At 44.5% G+C, this 17010-nt stretch overlaps 1 protein-coding gene across 2 annotated transcripts; it reads right to left on the reverse strand.

Annotated features, from left to right (window-relative positions):
- Positions 1–6908: 6908 nt before the first annotated feature.
- Positions 6909–15482, reverse strand: LOC134495565 (zinc finger and SCAN domain-containing protein 16-like). 2 transcript variants are annotated; one of them, XM_063301081.1, is made up of 5 exons: positions 15411–15482; positions 13409–14324; positions 11370–11499; positions 9701–9787; positions 6909–8177 (listed from the first exon to the last, which is right to left on the reverse strand). In XM_063301081.1, exons 2-5 carry the CDS (start codon positions 14207–14209, stop codon positions 7675–7677), a joined length of 1521 nt encoding a protein of 506 aa, XP_063157151.1. In that variant the 5' UTR covers positions 14210–14324; positions 15411–15482; the 3' UTR covers positions 6909–7674. The 2 variants fall into 2 exon arrangements, with proteins under 2 accessions (XP_063157151.1, XP_063157150.1); XM_063301080.1 differs by having other exon boundaries at positions 15313–15462.
- Positions 15483–17010: the final 1528 nt, after the last annotated feature.

A 17010-nucleotide genomic window follows, 5' to 3' on the forward strand; every position in this document is an offset into this window, starting at 1 on the left:
TTGTGGCTAACTCTTAACATCTTTGAGATAAAATCAGTTTTGTGCTCCATTCAGTGTGCATGCTAGCAGCAGTTATCTTCACATGTTGGTCATTCATCTCAACCCTTCACTCTTTCACACACTAATGCAATAGTGATTACAAAAACATATCTGTGGATGAAGAAATGTGTCTCCGTTTCTAACCTTAGTTTTGATTCTGTTATGCTGAGGGAAGCAGGATGGATGGGGATTGAAGGTCTTAAAGTCAAGCGGTGCTCAAAGAACTAGGGAGGCTTCTGGGTGACTAGTGTCCTACCTGTCAGTAGTGAGCACAGCTGCTAAGGGTTTCTGCAGTGCCTGTTAGAATTCATACTTGCCCTAATCCTAATCTTCCCCCTTGGGGTTGAAGGAGCGGGTCTGACTATGACATTGCACTGAGTTTTGAAGGTTACCCAAGTATCTCAAGGCCTAATTACAGGATTAAATCCTTGTCTGTTCTCCCACTTTCGGTCTGATGCACGGAAGACTTGTCTTTGAAATGTTGAACTCTGAGCAGCAAATTTCAAGAATTTTCATTTACCCTTCATCAAGTGGGAGAAAGAAGCATCTTAGAAAAAGCTTCCTATTGGGCTTGGAAAGAATAAGAAGCTGTTCACTGAATTGGAAATTATGGGATAGTTATCTCACCAGCAAATCATAAAAATATTTTACAAAACCACTTGTCATGGAAAAGAACAACAGTGTAATTACTTGGCAATAGTAGTTCTGACACTTAAGTACAGGTTCAGCCAACTATCTTGGCCATCACTGACTATAAGAAGAGTAAAAAGAAAAAAATGCAGTTGGCTCTCCTTGGCTTTTAGATTAAGGGAGAAAAACACAAGGGATCTCTAGAAACCATCAAGCATAGAGCTAAGCAACAGCAATCAGCCCAGGTGGGTCATCTCAGTATTTGATAGGGCAACCAGATCTGGGCAGCAAAAACCTGGACAGCCACTAGGTGGCAGAAAGGTTGCTGCATCTAGTGGTTGTCTGGATTTTAATGTGTGATTAAAGTAAGACTCTGAACTTGGATCTTCTGGAAGCATATAAGCAAGAACACAAAACAGCTGATCATTGTCTCCCAGTAACAGGTGTTCAATAACTATTTCTGTGATCTCCATGTCTGCCCTTAGATTTAGGAACTGTCCTAACAATCAGAAATCACGCTGAGACGAGGAGTAGGTCTCTAGTGTTTATTACTGCTACATGAAACAGAATCCTAACAAACTGAAGAAGGGTGGGAAAACCCAGACAGATAAAGCCCAAAAGTTAAGGCGGATCTGATCTGTGTCTCTTTGAATGGCTGCTTAATTCCTCAGTACTACACATGCGTTTTCCCTCCTGGATAGAGGCCCCTTCCAGCTCGCCATCAGTACTCATGACATCACTCTCCCCTCCAGATTCACATTCCATTTCAGCCCCCTCCCTTCCACCTAGAGTCCAGAATTTCCTCGACTTCGTATTCTTCCTCCCCCTCCACAATTACTGGAGGGGGGGGTATTTGCGATCGCCAGGTACTTGGGGGAGGGTCTTTGGCTAGCAAGGCTCTGTGAAAGACTGGATGGATTTTCATGGATGCTGGTAGCTTTAAGCGATAAGCCACTGGATTTATCTGCTGTACCACAGTGAAAAGGCCCACAAACTTAGAGTCCAACTTCTTGGAGGGTCTGGTAGAGGTCAAAAGCTTGGTAGAGAGCCACACTTTGTCTCCTATTGCAATCGCTGGCCCCTCTTGTCTGTGAGCATCTGCAGCTCTTGTAAGCATTCTTTGCCCTGTTTAGCTGCTCCTTTAACAACTCCTGTGCGGCTTGTTGCTCTTTAAGAAAATCAGCCGCGGCTGGAACAGCTCCCTGTTGGGAGGAGCTGGGCAACACCCGAGGGTTAACCCTGTAGAGTGCTTGGAAAGGAGACATCTTGGTAGAGGACTGTACAGAATTATTATATGTAAATTCTGCCATGGGGAGTAGGGCTGGCCAATTGTCTTGCTGATAAGTGGTGTAACACCTGAGATACTGCTGTAACCATTGGTTAATTTTCTCAGCTTGCCTGTTACTAGCCAGATGATGCGATGATGATAGGTGGATCTGGACCCCTAATGACTGGAAAAGCACCCTCCAGAACCTGGAAGTGAACTGAGGGCCTCTGTCACTCACCAAGTGATTTACCATGCCTCTATACCTAAAAACATGGTCCATGAACAACTGCGCTGTGGCTTGTGCAGATGGGAGGCCCTTGCACGGGATAAAATGCGCCATTTTTGTGAAAAGGTCCACCACCACTAGTATGGAAGTCAGCCCCTGGGCTGGGGGTAAATCAGTGATGAAATCCATGGAGATTGTATCCCAAGGCTGACTGGGGGTGGGTAGGGGTTGCAAGAGTCCTGTGGGCTTCCCAGGGAGAGGCTTGGCTCGTCTACAGGTATGACAAGATGCCAAGTAGCCCTTTATGTCTGCAGTCATCTTAGGCCACCAGTAGTCTCTCAGAGCTCTATGGAGAGTTTTGAAAACACCTCTCTGGCCTGCCGTTTGATGGTCATGGCAAAGTCTCAGTACTTCTTCCCTTGGTGAGGGGGGAATGTATAATCGCCCGCTATGCCAGAGGATTCCTGCCTCCACATTGAATGGTGAGGCAGTGTCTTGCGGGTCCCTCTGGAGGTCATCCATCCTGGCCCTGGCATATGGGTCTTGTTGCTGCTGAGCTCTGACTCTTGTAAATAGGTCCTCTGCTTGTCTGCCTGCTGCTAAAATCTCTGTTTGGTTCCCCCTCATAGACTGATTGAAGTTGTGAGGTTGTAATATAGTAGCCTGTACCTCCTGGTGAGTGGCGGGGGTTGCCTGAATGGATCGAGAGAGGGCATCTGCCAAACAGTTTTGCGCCCTGGGAATGTCCTAACAGCCAGGAACCACGCTGAGACAAGGAATAGGTCTCTAGTGTTTTATTACTGCTACATAACAGAATCCTAACAAACTGAAGAAGCGTGGGAAAAACCCAGACATATAAACCCCAAAGACTAAGGCGGGCCCGATCTGTGTCTCTTTGAATGCCACCTAATTCCTCAGTACTACGCATGCGCTTTACAGCCTGGATGGGAGCCCCCTGCCTGCCATCCTCACTCATGACAGGGAACATAAGAAATAACAAAATTGAAATGGGAGAAAAACTGGCTCCATCTGATTTGGCGTGGGGTGAGGGATCTGGTGTTTTGTGGAAGCTGTAAATTCTTGTGATCGGTGCAAACTTTCACAGGAAAGGCTGTACCTTCTAGCCAGTGCCTCCATTCTTGGGATGCTGCTTTAATTGCTAGCAACTCCTTGTTAAAAACATCATAGTTTCTCTCTGCTGGTGAGAGCATGCATGAAAAAAAGGCACAAGGAAGTAATGTATTCTTGGTTTTGTTTGTATATTGCAATAACACCGCCCCAATGGCAATATCGGAAGCATCTGAATGCATTATGAATTGCTTCATGGGATCAGGGTGTTTTAACAGTGGCTGGGATGCAAAGAGTTGCTTGAATTCTCGGAATGCTGCTTGCTCCCTCTCCCCCCAAATGAATTTTGATCCTTTCTTCAAAAGCTGTGTGAGGGGTCTAGCCCTGTCACTAAAGTTTTTTATGAACTGCCAGTAAAAATTGCAGAACCCTAGGAACCTTTGTACATCTTTCACATTTCGGGGGGGTTGCCAAGAGAGAATTGCCTGGACCTTAGAAGGATCCATGGATATGCCTTCTGTTGATACTTTATAGCCCAGGAAATGTAATTCAGTTAAATCGAAGGCACATTTCTCTAGCTTGACGAACAGCTTGTTCTCTCTCAGTCTTTGTAAGACATTACATACATGGGTTACATGAGTTGTAGCATCCTCAGAGAAAATTAATATGTCATCTAGATAAATGACCAGATACTTATCTAGTAAATCAGAGAAAATTTGATTCATAAATCGGGAAAATATGGCTCCTGCATTAGACAAGCCAAAGGGCAAAACAAGGTACTCAAATTTACCAAACCTGATGTCGAAGGCAGTCAGATATTCATGCCCCTCTTTCATCCGGATCCGATTGTACGCATTCCTGAGGTCCAACCTAGTAAAAATGCTTGCTTTCTGTAAACGATCCAGCAGATCAGATATTATTGGCAAGGGATAATTTTCTTTTTTTGTGAGTTTATTGAGGGAACTGAAATCGTGTACCACTCTCATGGGTGTCTCCTGGTTTGTCGGTGCCAATGGGTCAGGCTTCTTTGGTACGAAGAAGGTAGGAGCAGACGCTGGGGAAGTAGATGGTCGGATGAAACCCTTTTGAAGATTAGAATCCAAGTAATCCTTTAAGGTGGCTAGTTCTTTGGGAGACATGGGATATTGTTTCCTTGCTGGAATCCTGGCTCCTGATATCAACTCAATGGTGCAATCACAGTCCCTATGGGGGGGTAGTGCTGTGGCCTCTTGTTTGCTAAAAATGTCTGTGAAATCTGCATACTTGGCTGGCAACTGGACACACACACCCCCGCTTCCGTGACTGCATTGGTTGCTGGAGTGAGGAGAGCGGCTTGAATCTTGTGGTGCTGGCATTCCTTAGCTGGGAAGGAGATTGCTCCCGTAGTCCAGTTCAACAATGGGTTGTGGATCTTCAGCCAAGGTGTGCCCAGGACTATAGGCACATTAAGTGATGCCATAACAAAGTTGGATCCACTCAGTGTGGTCTCCCATTGTTAGTTGCACAGGTTCTGTGAACCTCCTAATCGGCCCTGCCTTGAGGGGCTGGCCGTCAATAGTCTCCACTTCTATGGGACGTGGCAATTCTGTGGTCGGGATGTTGAAGTCTTGTACGGTCTGTACATCAATAAAATTGGTTGAAGCTCCGGAATCCACGAGGGCCTCTAGCTTGACCTGGTGCTCTGGGTTTACGTGCATTATTACTGGTAAGTAGTAAAAGGATTGCCTGGAATCCTCAGAATGAGCCCTTCTTAATTGATTGATGGTCTCCCTGCTGAGCTCTGTGGAGGGAGACCGATGGAGTTTCCCTGGTTGGAAGTAGAGGCGGAGGTGGCTCTTGTTTCAGCTGCTTGACCTGGGGCTCTTACGGAAATTGCTTGGCTTCTCACTGGGCAAGCTCTCACCATGTGCCCCTGGGCTCCGCAGTAGAAACAGAGGGCTCTCTCTTTCCTTCTCTCTCAGCCTCGGAAGTAAGCCTCCTGCTCGCCCCAATCTGCATCAGCTCCTCTGGTCCTGAGTAAGGAGATGCTGTGGAGAGAGCTGGAAATCCTGGAAGCGTCCTGAGGCTCCTGCCTCTCCCCGGCTACATCTGTCTGAGCTCTTCTAGCCTGGCATCTATGACCACAGACAACTGATATAAGGCTTCTAGGGTAGCTGGTGTTCCCTGGCGCACTAATTCATTCTTAATTTCTTCATCCAGCCCCTGTTTGAATTGGTCTTTCAAGGCACTCTCATTCCAGTTCAGATCTCCTGCTAACAGCTTGAAATCAGCAATGTAGATTCCCACTCTCTTGTTGCCTTGCTTGAGCTTCCGAATTTCCTGGCTGGCAGTGACCTCTCTGATCGGGTCGTCAAAGTGTGCTCGGAACCCTGCCAGAAAATTCTGGTAGTCGTTGAGAATTGGGTCGTTGTTCTCCACCATGGGAATAGCCCATTTGGCTGCTGGTCCCTTTAGCAGACTTAGAATGAAGGTGACTCTGGTTCTGTCTGTGGGAAACTCTGCTGGTCTGCTGTCGAAAAACATTGTGCACTGTGTGAGAAAGGTTCTCAACTGTCCTGCTTCTCCTCCAAACTTCTCTGGTAGACTGCCCTGGGATCTCAAGACTACTGGCGGAGCTGCTGCTGCTGCTGCTGGCACCGGTAGTGGGTTAATCGGAGCTGGTTGTTGTAACTGCTGTAGCATGGCTGCTTGTAATGTGTTGATCTGGAGATCTACTTGTTGGTGGTGTTGTTGCAGGGCTGCTGCCAATTGTTGGATGGCTTGCCGAATTTCCTGGTTTTCTGAAGACATTTTCCAAATGTCTCTCCTTTATTTTTCTTTGTTCCTCCCCCTTTCGATGGGAGTAGGAGTTTGTTAGGATTGATGTCCTAACAGTCAGAAATCACGCTGAGACGAGGAATAGGTCTCTAGTGTTTATTACTGCTACATAAAACAGAATCCTAACAAACTGAAGAAGCATGGGAAAAACCCAGACAGATAAACCCCAAAAGTTAAGGCGGGTCTGATCTGTGTCTCTTTGAATGGCTGCTTAATTCCTCAGTACTACGCATGCGTTTTCCCCCCTGGATAGAGGCCCCTTCCAGCTCGCCATCAGTACTCATGACAGGAACAGTATCTTTCTTTCCAGGCTGACGACAATCCATGTGTCTAAGCCCTAGCACAATACATGGTCCTCTAACCAATCTTGACAACCTGATTATGCAGTGCAAACCAATGTTGTAAAATTGATTAAAGTTCTAGCCTTTGATCTCCATTATCCTGGGATGCCAGACTTACTCTTTCACTGTTGTTCATGTTGTCCCTTATTCTTTCACATACTCAGCATAAGCATTGCTGAGGCTGAGGCCAAAACAAATCACACACACGTTTGCTGTTCATCACTTAAAAATGTATTCTTAAAGTTTAAAAAGTGCTGAAAGGCTTAAGAAGGTTTTGGGGTGACAACCACAGTACTTACTAGTCAGTCTTGAGCGCTTAGCAACTCCTTCAAAGCTGCAGGGCCATTTTCTTAGGAAATGGATATTAGCTTCAAATGAACAAACATGCACAGTAGTGTTGGTGCTCAAAATATTACATCTGTCTTCATGCCCATATACACAAAACTTTTTAAAGTCTTACTTTTAATTAATTTGAAGTTACTACTAGCCCCAGTTCCTTAGAATCACTGACGCAAATCAGAATTTTGAAATTATTTAAAGCAGCACATTGAAAATTTCTGAATGGAATTGGGCAAGCAAAATCATTTTCAGAAGAGTAAGCACAATCTTTTCAGCTAGTCAGAACAAAAATCTGTAAAACCTTAAAGCTTAATTCCTTTTTTCCTCAAAAAGATTCTCCTCCCACCCTCTGTCCAACCTTTCATCGAATGAAGACTAATTCAGCGTTTTGAACTCTTGCTAGTTCACCATCAAATCTGGTTAGAACAGTAAATAATAGGGTTGGCTGAATAATTAAGAGATTCTGTGGGGATATGACCGATTTGACTCAAATCTGAATTTTCAAAACAAATCAAAGCATCAAAAAGATGCTGACAAACTGATTCTGAATGATTCAGACCTGATTCAGAAATCTTGCAGGCATTTTTGAATGCCCAAATGCACTTTTTACAAGTCAACTTAAAAGTGAATGATGTGTGTAAAAACGGGGTGGGGCTTTGGTCATATAGATGTGGCCACCATCATTTTTTAACAGCCCCACCCCCCATCTTTGGTTGCCCCGAGCCATTTTATTCTGAAATCAAAAAAGGTATCTTGATGAAAGGAGGGAAAAGAGCAGCGGGTGTTAATTCTTCAGATCCTGGGACGCTGCTGATGAATGGGGGGCGAGCCCTGCGCACCGACCGAGTTTCCTTCACCTCTGCAGAGAGAGATGAAGGATCCTTTCCCATCAGGCGACTATAATCCTTTCCCAGCATTTCCGCAAGGGGACCACGTGCGCCCACGGGCTAGGATTTCTCTTTGCTGTGAATCCGCTGATGCTGCACCAGGGAGCGCTTATTCGTGCACCTTCGCCCACATTCAGTACACTGGTGGGGCTGGTCCCCCAGGTGGGTCCTCTGGTGCTTGGTGAGGTGGGAGGAGTCCACAAACTGCTTCCCACATTGAGGGCAGGCGTACGGCTTTTCTCCCGAGTGGATCCTCCGGTGTACTGTCAGGTGTCCCCGCTGGCCAAAGCGCTTCCCACACTCGGTACAACGATGCCGCTTTTCACCCGTGTGGGTCCTCTGGTGCACGGCAAGTGCTGACGGCCACCGGAACCCTTTGCCGCAGTGGGCACACGCATACGCGCTGTCCCTGCCAGGGGCCTGCGGGCGAGACTGGAGCTGCTTGTCTCCCCCAAACCTCTCCTCATACTCTTCTTGTTGGAAGGACTCTTCAGACATGACTTGGGCCCTCTCTGGTATAGCCAGAGGACAGAATCCAGATGTCACTCCACAGCTGTCAACAACTAAAGGGGACAGAAAACTATCAACCCGATACAGGTAATTAGCATAACGTGAATTATGTAATGTGCATGATGCAGATGACATCATTTGCATCATGATGTACATGAGGTCATCATTGCTTGTTCCAAAGAGCTCTGAATTCTAAGAAGGCCCTTTATGCTGACTCTAGCTGGTTACCTTTTTGGTTCAGTACCATCTATGCTGGCAGTGAGGAATGTGTAGTCCTCCTGGTTGGAGATGCAGAATTTAAGGGGCCACAGGGCTGCCTGCAGGGCAGTCTTGGAGGCAGACCTCAGTAACCTTCTAGATTCTTACCAAATTGTAATGATGATTCAATACTTAATGGAACAGCAACCACAATGACTACCATATATTTTAATTAAAACTAAATGTAAATAAAATTTAGTTTAATTTTGTCCTGGCTCTATCCATTAAGTTTTGGAGTGCAGCTTCTGGAACATCATTCGAAGGCCAAAGGGTGGCTCTTGACCAGAAGTTGCATATCCCTGCTCTAGTTGCTGTTGGGACTCCAGGTCCCCGAAGCTGAGGCATGTGAGTCAATGGTCAGGGTGATGAAAGGTGTAGTCCACCAATAGGCAGAGAACCTCCGTGTCCCTCCATCCCCTCCCTCACCTTGACTAGCAGGAAATCTCTAAATCTCAGGCAGGGGACTCTCCACATCTTAGAGATGGTGAGGACTGAACTTCAATATGCTGTGCCATTGATCTGTAGCCTGCTCCCCTCCATGGATTAACGTATTTCTTTCTTCTTTTGTTTGTTTAAATCAACTGAATATTCATCACTGTGAACATCACTTTTTAAAGTATTGCATGAGTGCCTGACCAAGAGAAAATTCAGCTTCTGAGTCTGATTTAAAAAAAAAAATACTCCCCACTCAGAGGAAGGCTTTCTTTCATTCAGAACTTGTAGACAGAAAGAGATCTCCACTTCTGCTGGGCTAGGACAGGCTTGTGCTAAAATGCCCTGTATTCTTGATACTGGAAGCTGCGTTTTACTTATATTGTTATATGTTGGTTTCTTACACTGCTGAATAAATTTTCTTGCAAGGAGCTCAATGAGACTTGTACTTATCCTCACATCTATCTTGTTAGGAGAGTTAGAGAGAGTGATTGGCCCAAGGTCTTCCCAAGAGAACAAACTTGAATATCAGTTTTGCATGGCATCTATTCAAAATACACATGTTATTCTGGAGTTATTCTTTCAACAGTTCCAAGACAGGACAATAATATTTTGCCCATGCTACAGATGGGGAACGGAGGTTGAGACAGAGAAAGGGAAGCCTTCCCTAAGTCCACCCAGCTGGACAACCATAAAACTTTGTGATTTGGAGCTCTGTCTTTTAGCTGTTAGCCAACCCTGCCCAAAGCAAGTTTTTAGATTCTTCTTGTATAAAGAAAAAAATAGATTGCTAGAGTACAATCCAGCTGGGGATGTGCTGGCAGCTGTGGTCCAATACACCTGAAGAGCATCAGGTTAGGAGAAGCTAGTCCACCATCTAACTTACCTACTCTTACAGAAGGATGCTGCCTACCAGATCCACCAGAGCCCCCTTCTGCGGATGAGTCCCATGTAGTCTCTGTGTCAGAAGAACCTGCAGCAGGAAAGAGTTCAGAGCAGCTCAGCTCAACACAGCTAAAGAGAACAAGAAACAACATCAGAGGAGGTGGGGTGGTGGTGAGTGAGTGCTATTCTCAGTTTTCCTTTGGCAAAATAATGGATTATTATGCTGCTTTATTACATATTTACCTAAAATTGTGTGCTATGCCAGTAACATTATTCTGGAAGATTGTTTTCTTTGGCTAAGGCCCTATTTCAAGAAGCAGTTAAAAGAAGGGGAGGAATGAACTGTTTTTCCTAATATCAGCATCCCTTAGAGGCCATACTTCCTCTACAATAAAAATCCAGCAAGTTATCCAGGGTAGTTTGTACACAGTTCCCCAAGTCACAGAGAGAAAGCAGTGAATGGGACTCTCTGATTGTCATGAGTAAGGGTGCTTGGCAAGGGATAAAGGGGAGACAAAGGAGAAGGGGACAGAGAAAGAAGGGAGAGAGTAGGATAAAGACAGGGAGGGATGGACAGAAGGAAAGGGAGGAAAGGGTTAGGAAGGATTATAGAGTATTGCTTTTGACATAAAATAAATCTCCCCATCCTTGGCCTGCAGAAAGGCTGCCATGCTTGGATTCCTGATTGTCAGAGATTTCTGTCATGGAGAACCTTGTCTCAAGTCCCATCCTTATAATTAGAAATGCAGTTCTGATCAGGGACAGACCACATGAAATATAGTGCTGTAATTTCCCAAATGAACCCCACAGAATGTAGCTGGTGCGGATTCCTGGTTACATTCTTCTTGATGAGAACAAAAGCTTCACTGTACTCAGTTCCCCAACACATCACCCCAAATAGAGGAGGAAAGAATCTTGCTGTGTGAAACTGCCATATTTTGTCCAACCCAGGCTATACAGAAGGAAAAAGATAACAAATCAACAGGTAGTCTTGTGTCTCTGTCACTTGAAGAAAACCAATACCACAAAGACAAACACTCTTTAAAAATGAAACTTCAGGGGGTTTTAAATACTTTTTTATCCCACTTTTATTATTTTTTATAAATAACTCAAGGTGGGGAACATACCTAATACTCCTTCCTCCTCCTATTTTCTCCACAACAACCCAGCTGGCTCTCATGCCTAATGGGGGACTAGAACTCACAGTCTCCTGGTTTCTAGCCTGGTGCTTTAACCAAAGGCAAAATCATTTGTTTTTTTCACAGAGCCTCGCCCTATGCAAGACTTATCCAAGTACCCACTTTCCAACATTGGGCTGTTGCGCTCTTTCCTGTAATCAAGGTTAGCCCTATATCACATCTATGTGGGTCCCTTTCCACTAGCGAATTTGACTACCATGGAGATCTAGGCCTAGACACAGACTTCTGCCTACTCTGATTTGCCAGTGAAAGGCAGTCTACTCATTTGTTACCAGTCTATTCAAAAAGAGTTGCATCCTTGTAACTTTTGCAGAATCATTTGCAAAACCCCTAAAGTATCTTATCTATTACTTATCAGATAAACAGAAAGGTGGAGAGATACCATTGTTTGAGCAATGTGCAGAGGGGTGTACAAAGGGCAAGACTTCAGACCCCATCCCCAGGGAGCATAGAAATACTGGAATCACTTACCCAGTGAGCTGGTATCCCCACCACCTCCCTGCTGGGTCTCCCTGCAGGGGAGTATTGGTCTGGTATTTGACAGAAGGAGCTCTGCCTCTGGGGCATTCACAGCATCCATACCCTTGCATGGTCCTGACATCTGAAATAGCAGGATGAGGTCCAGTTCAGTACAGAGGGACTGGGCTGGTAGAGGGACACTGCTGCATGTTCTAGCTGACAATCACTAGAACACAGAGGGAATAAATATCTCGTTGGGTTGGAGAGAGACTTGGCTTCACCAATGAAAATTAGATGGTCGAGAAAGTCTGGATAACTCAAAGAACCAACTATAAGACTTTAGGCTTTCCTCAGCACCACTTATTCTGCAACATAAGGGATAAATCGAGGCAGATGGTTCATTAGCACAAACTTGCAATCTCCTACAATTTTTCTTACCAAGCCTCATGTAAAAAGCTAGGGGGGCAGCCTTGAAAAAGGCTTCAGGCTCAGGCTCAGATGCCTTAAGGCCAACACTCTCTTCCTACTGCAAATGGGCAGACTGACTTCTGGGCATCACCTAAGCTATACTTCTTGTCTGCTTCAACATTTAATCAGCTTGTTCCCAGTGGCCAGTTGGGTCCATGAAATTCCCAGACAGCCAAGCTTGAGACTTCAGAGCTGCCTTGGTCTCTAGCATAAGCATCTCAATACCAATCTCTTACTGCTGTTCCATCTTCTATTTTGTATTGGTTACAATGTGCATAAAGAAAATGATCTATTTTTATAAATTTTGTAATACGTACTTTATAAGTGTTTGCATGGTTATTTGTGCTTTTTTCTTGCATTGTGCCCTTGAGAAAGAAAAGTATTTCCAAAATCCAAAAAGCTTCAATAAAACTATTTTCACTGGCACTTGGGATTCCTTCCTCCTCTTTTTGCTCTAGAACCAGCCATCCAGCTATTTGCACCACACCCCAACTTTTGGGCTGACTACCAGCTCCTGAAATTTGACCCCAACTGCTTGAAGTTTGATCCTTGCCCAATTTTGGAGTTCAGTTCTTGCCCTTCCACCATTTTGCTTTGTTCACATACAAAAACTGAGATTCAGCTTCTACTGGCCCACTACAAAAGCCTCAGAATGAAAGAGATTTTGGGGTAGACAGATGCAGGCACCTCCTGAAATGAACCTACCACAAAGCAAAGCAAAGCTGCAGTGGTGGGGTGGAGACAAAGACATACAGTGTTCACCTGTTTTCTTTTTCTATCTACTTTCCATTCTTCCACTGCATCTACTAGAGAACACTTTGCTCAGAGAGCTGACCTTGCAAAGAACAGTTAAACTTAGAAAAAAACTTAAGTCTCTGACTCAAACACAACTCTTGATGATTTCATGGACACCTCTAATACTTTTCCCAGCAATACTGAAATATGAGAGTAATTCCCCTTTGTCTTCTCCAGGATGTTTTTTCCTACTTCCTGCTCTAGCCTACAACTTTGGTATTTTTGAACTTGGACTAAGGCCCCACAAAATGAGGCTGAAGGCTGCAGGTTTCCTCTCCCTTATCAATATGGAGTTTTCACACTAATATTTAATTTGAATGTTGTAAGTTTGGGGGTAGGGTTGTTATTTGAATTTAAGTGCAAGGAAAACAGAAATGGGGTGTGGAATCTGTGGCCCTTCAAATATTACTGAGCCACCACTCAGCCAACAGAACCAATGATGAGGTGATAATACCTCTCTAATCTTGGCTGATTTTTAAAAGATCCCCAGGTTAACCAAGCACCTGGTTAATATTTGGGCAGGAAATCCTCAGGAAATTCTAGGGCTGAAGTGTAAACTGGGATATTGAAAAAACATCTCAAAAGAAGGCAATAGAAACCATTCCATGCTGTTGCCAAGAAAATGTCATATCCATGAAGCTACCAGGAGTTGAGTTTGACTGGAAATCAGCTAGTAGTTGTATGTCTCCAATTCACTCTCTCATAATGAGGAACAGGAAAAAAAATACCCTCCTGAGTTCAGATCTGAAACTTCTGAGATGTCGATAGGGAGGTGAGGATCTTCTCACCTGCAGCACCTGTTTCTCACTTTCCTGCTGCCTTGCTAGAAAAGTTTCAGCCACGGTCACTGCCTGGGTGCAGGTTTCAGGGACTTGTTCCCACACTTGGCTCTGGATCTCCTGGGGCAAGATGGTCAAGAACTGCTCCAGAATCAACAGCTCCAAGATCTGATCCTTGGTGCGGCTCTCTGGCCTTAGCCACCGACAGCAAAGCTCCCGAAGCTGCCTGCAGGCATCCTGTGGCCCCCTGGCCTCCTGATATTGGAACTGCCGGAAGTGTCGTCTTCGCTTCTCGGTAGCCACAGGTTCCCTCTTCAAGATGGCGGCCTTCACTTTCCCATAGTCCCGTCTGTCGCTAACATCCAAACTCAAGTAGGCTTCTCGGGCATCCCCATTCAAAGTTGGCAAAAGCCGGGCTACCAGTTCTTCCTTTGACCATTGACAGGCATAGGCCACATGTTCAAAAGAAGCTAGAAGAGCTAGTGTGTCCTCCCATGGTTCAAATGCTATTGGCCACCTCCCCCTGCATCCAAAATGAAGGGGTTGTCCTGTCTCTTGGCCTTGGATTTCCCAGTGCTGGATCACACCTACATCTGGCTCTTCCTTTACCAGTGGAGATGACTTCCAACTCAAGACTTTCCCCGCATGAAGGACACAAGGAATTGTCCCTGCTTTCTCTGGAGCTTCTCCTATATTGAAGTTTGCTGCTCCTTGTTCTTCTCTTTTGATTCCATGTAACCGCAGAGGCACTTGAATTAAGCACCCCAAGTCTGCCTTTGCCTCTGCCTCCATGGCCATTTTCACTCTCATGGCACCACCTTCAAGTCTCCCTTCCGAAGACTTTTCTCAGGCAAATACAGAGGAAAATTCACCTGCCTGTTGACTCAGCTCTAATTCAGTCTCTGTGTAAACCTATTTGAAGGAGCTGTGTAGGAAACACAGTTGCAATATTTATTCAATTAACTGATTCATCAATTATAAAGTCTTACACAATTAAATGTTTGTCCCTTCTTCCCTTTTAGAAGCAGCATTCCCTTTTTATCTCACATACCATGGAAAACCTTCTGTAAGATCCATCTGTCCAACTAACTAAAGCTAACTCTTGCTGCAGTATAAGTGTGTATCATCCAAAAATGAAAAACTTCTTCTCTTGTGGACTTGTGTTATTGGTAGAACAATATATCAGAAGTGAATGAGTTAAAATATTTATGATTAATCAGCTAACAATTTTTATTTTTCATCAAGAGATTATAAGACAATATGATGCTCTCCAAAAAGGGGGTATTGGCAATATGTCTGACTGACAAAAGCCAATTATGAAACATAAAGAGAGACTTATTGGTATAGATCAGAGAGTCAACTGAATCTATTCCAGCCCTCACAAATACCAAGTGTTTAACTTGTAATTTACAAACAAAGCATTTAAGCAAAGTTGAAATCTGTTTTAATTTAGGGTTCCCGATGCCAAAATCAGGATTTGGAGTATTGTTGTAAATACAGCATTTGAAGGGATTTGAGTAAAATGCTTTCAGCGCTCTTAACAAAATCCAAACTCCTTCCCATAATATCTCTGGGATCCAATCAAGCTTGCTTGAAAACTGGGGTGAGAGATTCATCTTTGTTTCTTTTTGACCTGCATTCAGTGGTTAGGTTATTTCTGAATCCAGGACTCACTTCTGATAAAACCAGAGACTACATACTCCTTTTTGTCCCCCGCAAAGAGGAAAGTTCCTCTTGATTAGCTAGCCAGTCAAACTCTCCTGCCCCTCTTTAGACAAAGGAAGATTTTTCAAAGAATATTTTTCGGGGAAACTAAGACTGCTTGCAGTGCACAAGCTGGGAAGGCAATAAAGCTAACAGATCTTTTAAAAAGTACATATGCTTTCAAATGAGTCATATGGAGACAGCATCACCTGATCTTGATAGATTTGGGTCTCTCAGTCCTTCAGCTGACTATATTCCCTTCTGACACCATGTTCTTCCATCATCCTCCACATCCTTTTTAACTCACCCCGGGAGTTGCTTTCACCGCAACATCCAACTTCCCTGTTGGAATACCCGATCCCCACCACCAAAGAAGGCGGAGCAGGAAGGACTTTAGTGCTCCTCCCAGCCCATCCTCTCATACTTTACCTCTATCATATTAACCCCTGGAAAACTTCATTCATAGAAAACGCATCTGCAAAAAGGAGACACCACATCTGGATTGCCAGCCAGCGCTTCCTGGTTCAATCTCTTGAGAGCTCCCGAGAGTTGAAAAGGAGTTTTTCCACGCAATGAACCATTCGAGATTACAAAAAATAGCAAGAGAGACAAACATGCAAACCGTAACTGAGGTCCCAAATTCAGTCTGGAAGTAATGTTGCTTGGGGGCGGAGGTAGGGGGGAGAGGGAGAGGGAGGGGGAACACCCTGAGGTTTGGATGTACAGGCTAAGTTATGATTCCACACCAGTGGTTGTGCAAAAATCTTGTAACGTAACCTATATTGTTTTATCCACTGTCTGCTTCTATTAAGCAAGGACAGTTCCTTTTTAAATTGTCCTTATTTTGCCTTTCCCCCAGTATATGCAGGCAAGGGGGAGGGTGCAGTTCTTATGCAGCTATGCAAACTTGCAATCTGCCAATTTTTTTTTTCTGTTCCAGCTGCCACCAGAAAAAGCAGCACCATCAGAACAATAAAAGCGACCTCATTTCCCCTCTGTGAAATATGGATAATTCAATATGACTCAGCACCCAGGGTGTTCTGTGTCTTCAAGCCCGTTTTTGACTCCTGGTGACTCAGAAGTAGTTTGCCATTGCCTCCTTCCTAGAGCTGAGAGATAGAGTGACTGGCCCAAGGTCACCCAGCTGGCTTTGTGCCTAAGGTCAGACTAGAACTCTCAGTCTCCTGGTTTCTAGCCTGATGCCTTAACCACTACACCAAACTGGCTCAAAGCCAGCAGCTATTAAATAAAACAGTCCTCCTGTTTAGGATTCCAGGCAGCTAAGCCAGGCCCTGTTTTCTAGGCGCTCCATTTGATTCTTGCTCTTTCCAGCTCTCCTCCCCCACTTAGTGTGCCCACTAAGATGCTCAGTTCTCAGGGTTTTCTCACTGCTCTTATTCCTCTTCTTCCTAAAAAAAAAAAAAGTTTTTTGTGTTGTTGTTGTTGTTGTTGTTGTTATATATGGCAACTATAACAGATACTGAGCAATTTCTGTATTATTGCAACATCTGTCTGCCTAGAATCCGGCCTCTGGATCTGTGTGCAAAGGGGTTGTCAGCACAATAAAGTCCATTCAAGCAAGAATGAGAAAGGAAACAACTGTGCTATGAAATAGAAAAGCTGAAACTATCTCTTTGTTCCCTTATACTTTACAATGCCATACTGCACTATTATATCTTTTCATGAGGATGAAAAATGTATCCCACAATATTCATGGACATGCTGATGAACTCTATTAGCCTCTGGATTATCTCTGTGCTGCAAAAATTCAGAGGACCACTAGAGGTCAGTAAGGAGATATAGAAACTAAATTTTTGCTATCTTCTAATGCAGTGGTTCTCAAACCTTTTGGTCTCAGGACCCTGTACATTCTTAAAAATGATTGAGGACCCCAAAGAGCTTGGGTT

Source organism: Candoia aspera, chromosome 4 (genome assembly GCF_035149785.1).
Source record: "Candoia aspera isolate rCanAsp1 chromosome 4, rCanAsp1.hap2, whole genome shotgun sequence".
NCBI lineage: Eukaryota > Metazoa > Chordata > Lepidosauria > Squamata > Boidae > Candoia > Candoia aspera.

Bases quoted from the DNA above. Each gene is read 5' to 3' on its own strand.
- LOC134495565 (XM_063301081.1), bottom strand. From the start codon at position 14,209: ATGAGAGTGAAAATGGCCATGGAGGCAGAGGCAAAGGCAGACTTGGGG. The intron at 9,788-11,369 runs GTAAGTGATTCC...TTCCTGCTGCAG, and splicing joins TGGGGATACCAGCTCACTGG to GTTCTTCTGACACAGAGACT. The intron at 8,178-9,700 runs GTAAGTTAGATG...TGTCCCCTTTAG, and splicing joins GCATCCTTCTGTAAGAGTAG to TTGTTGACAGCTGTGGAGTG.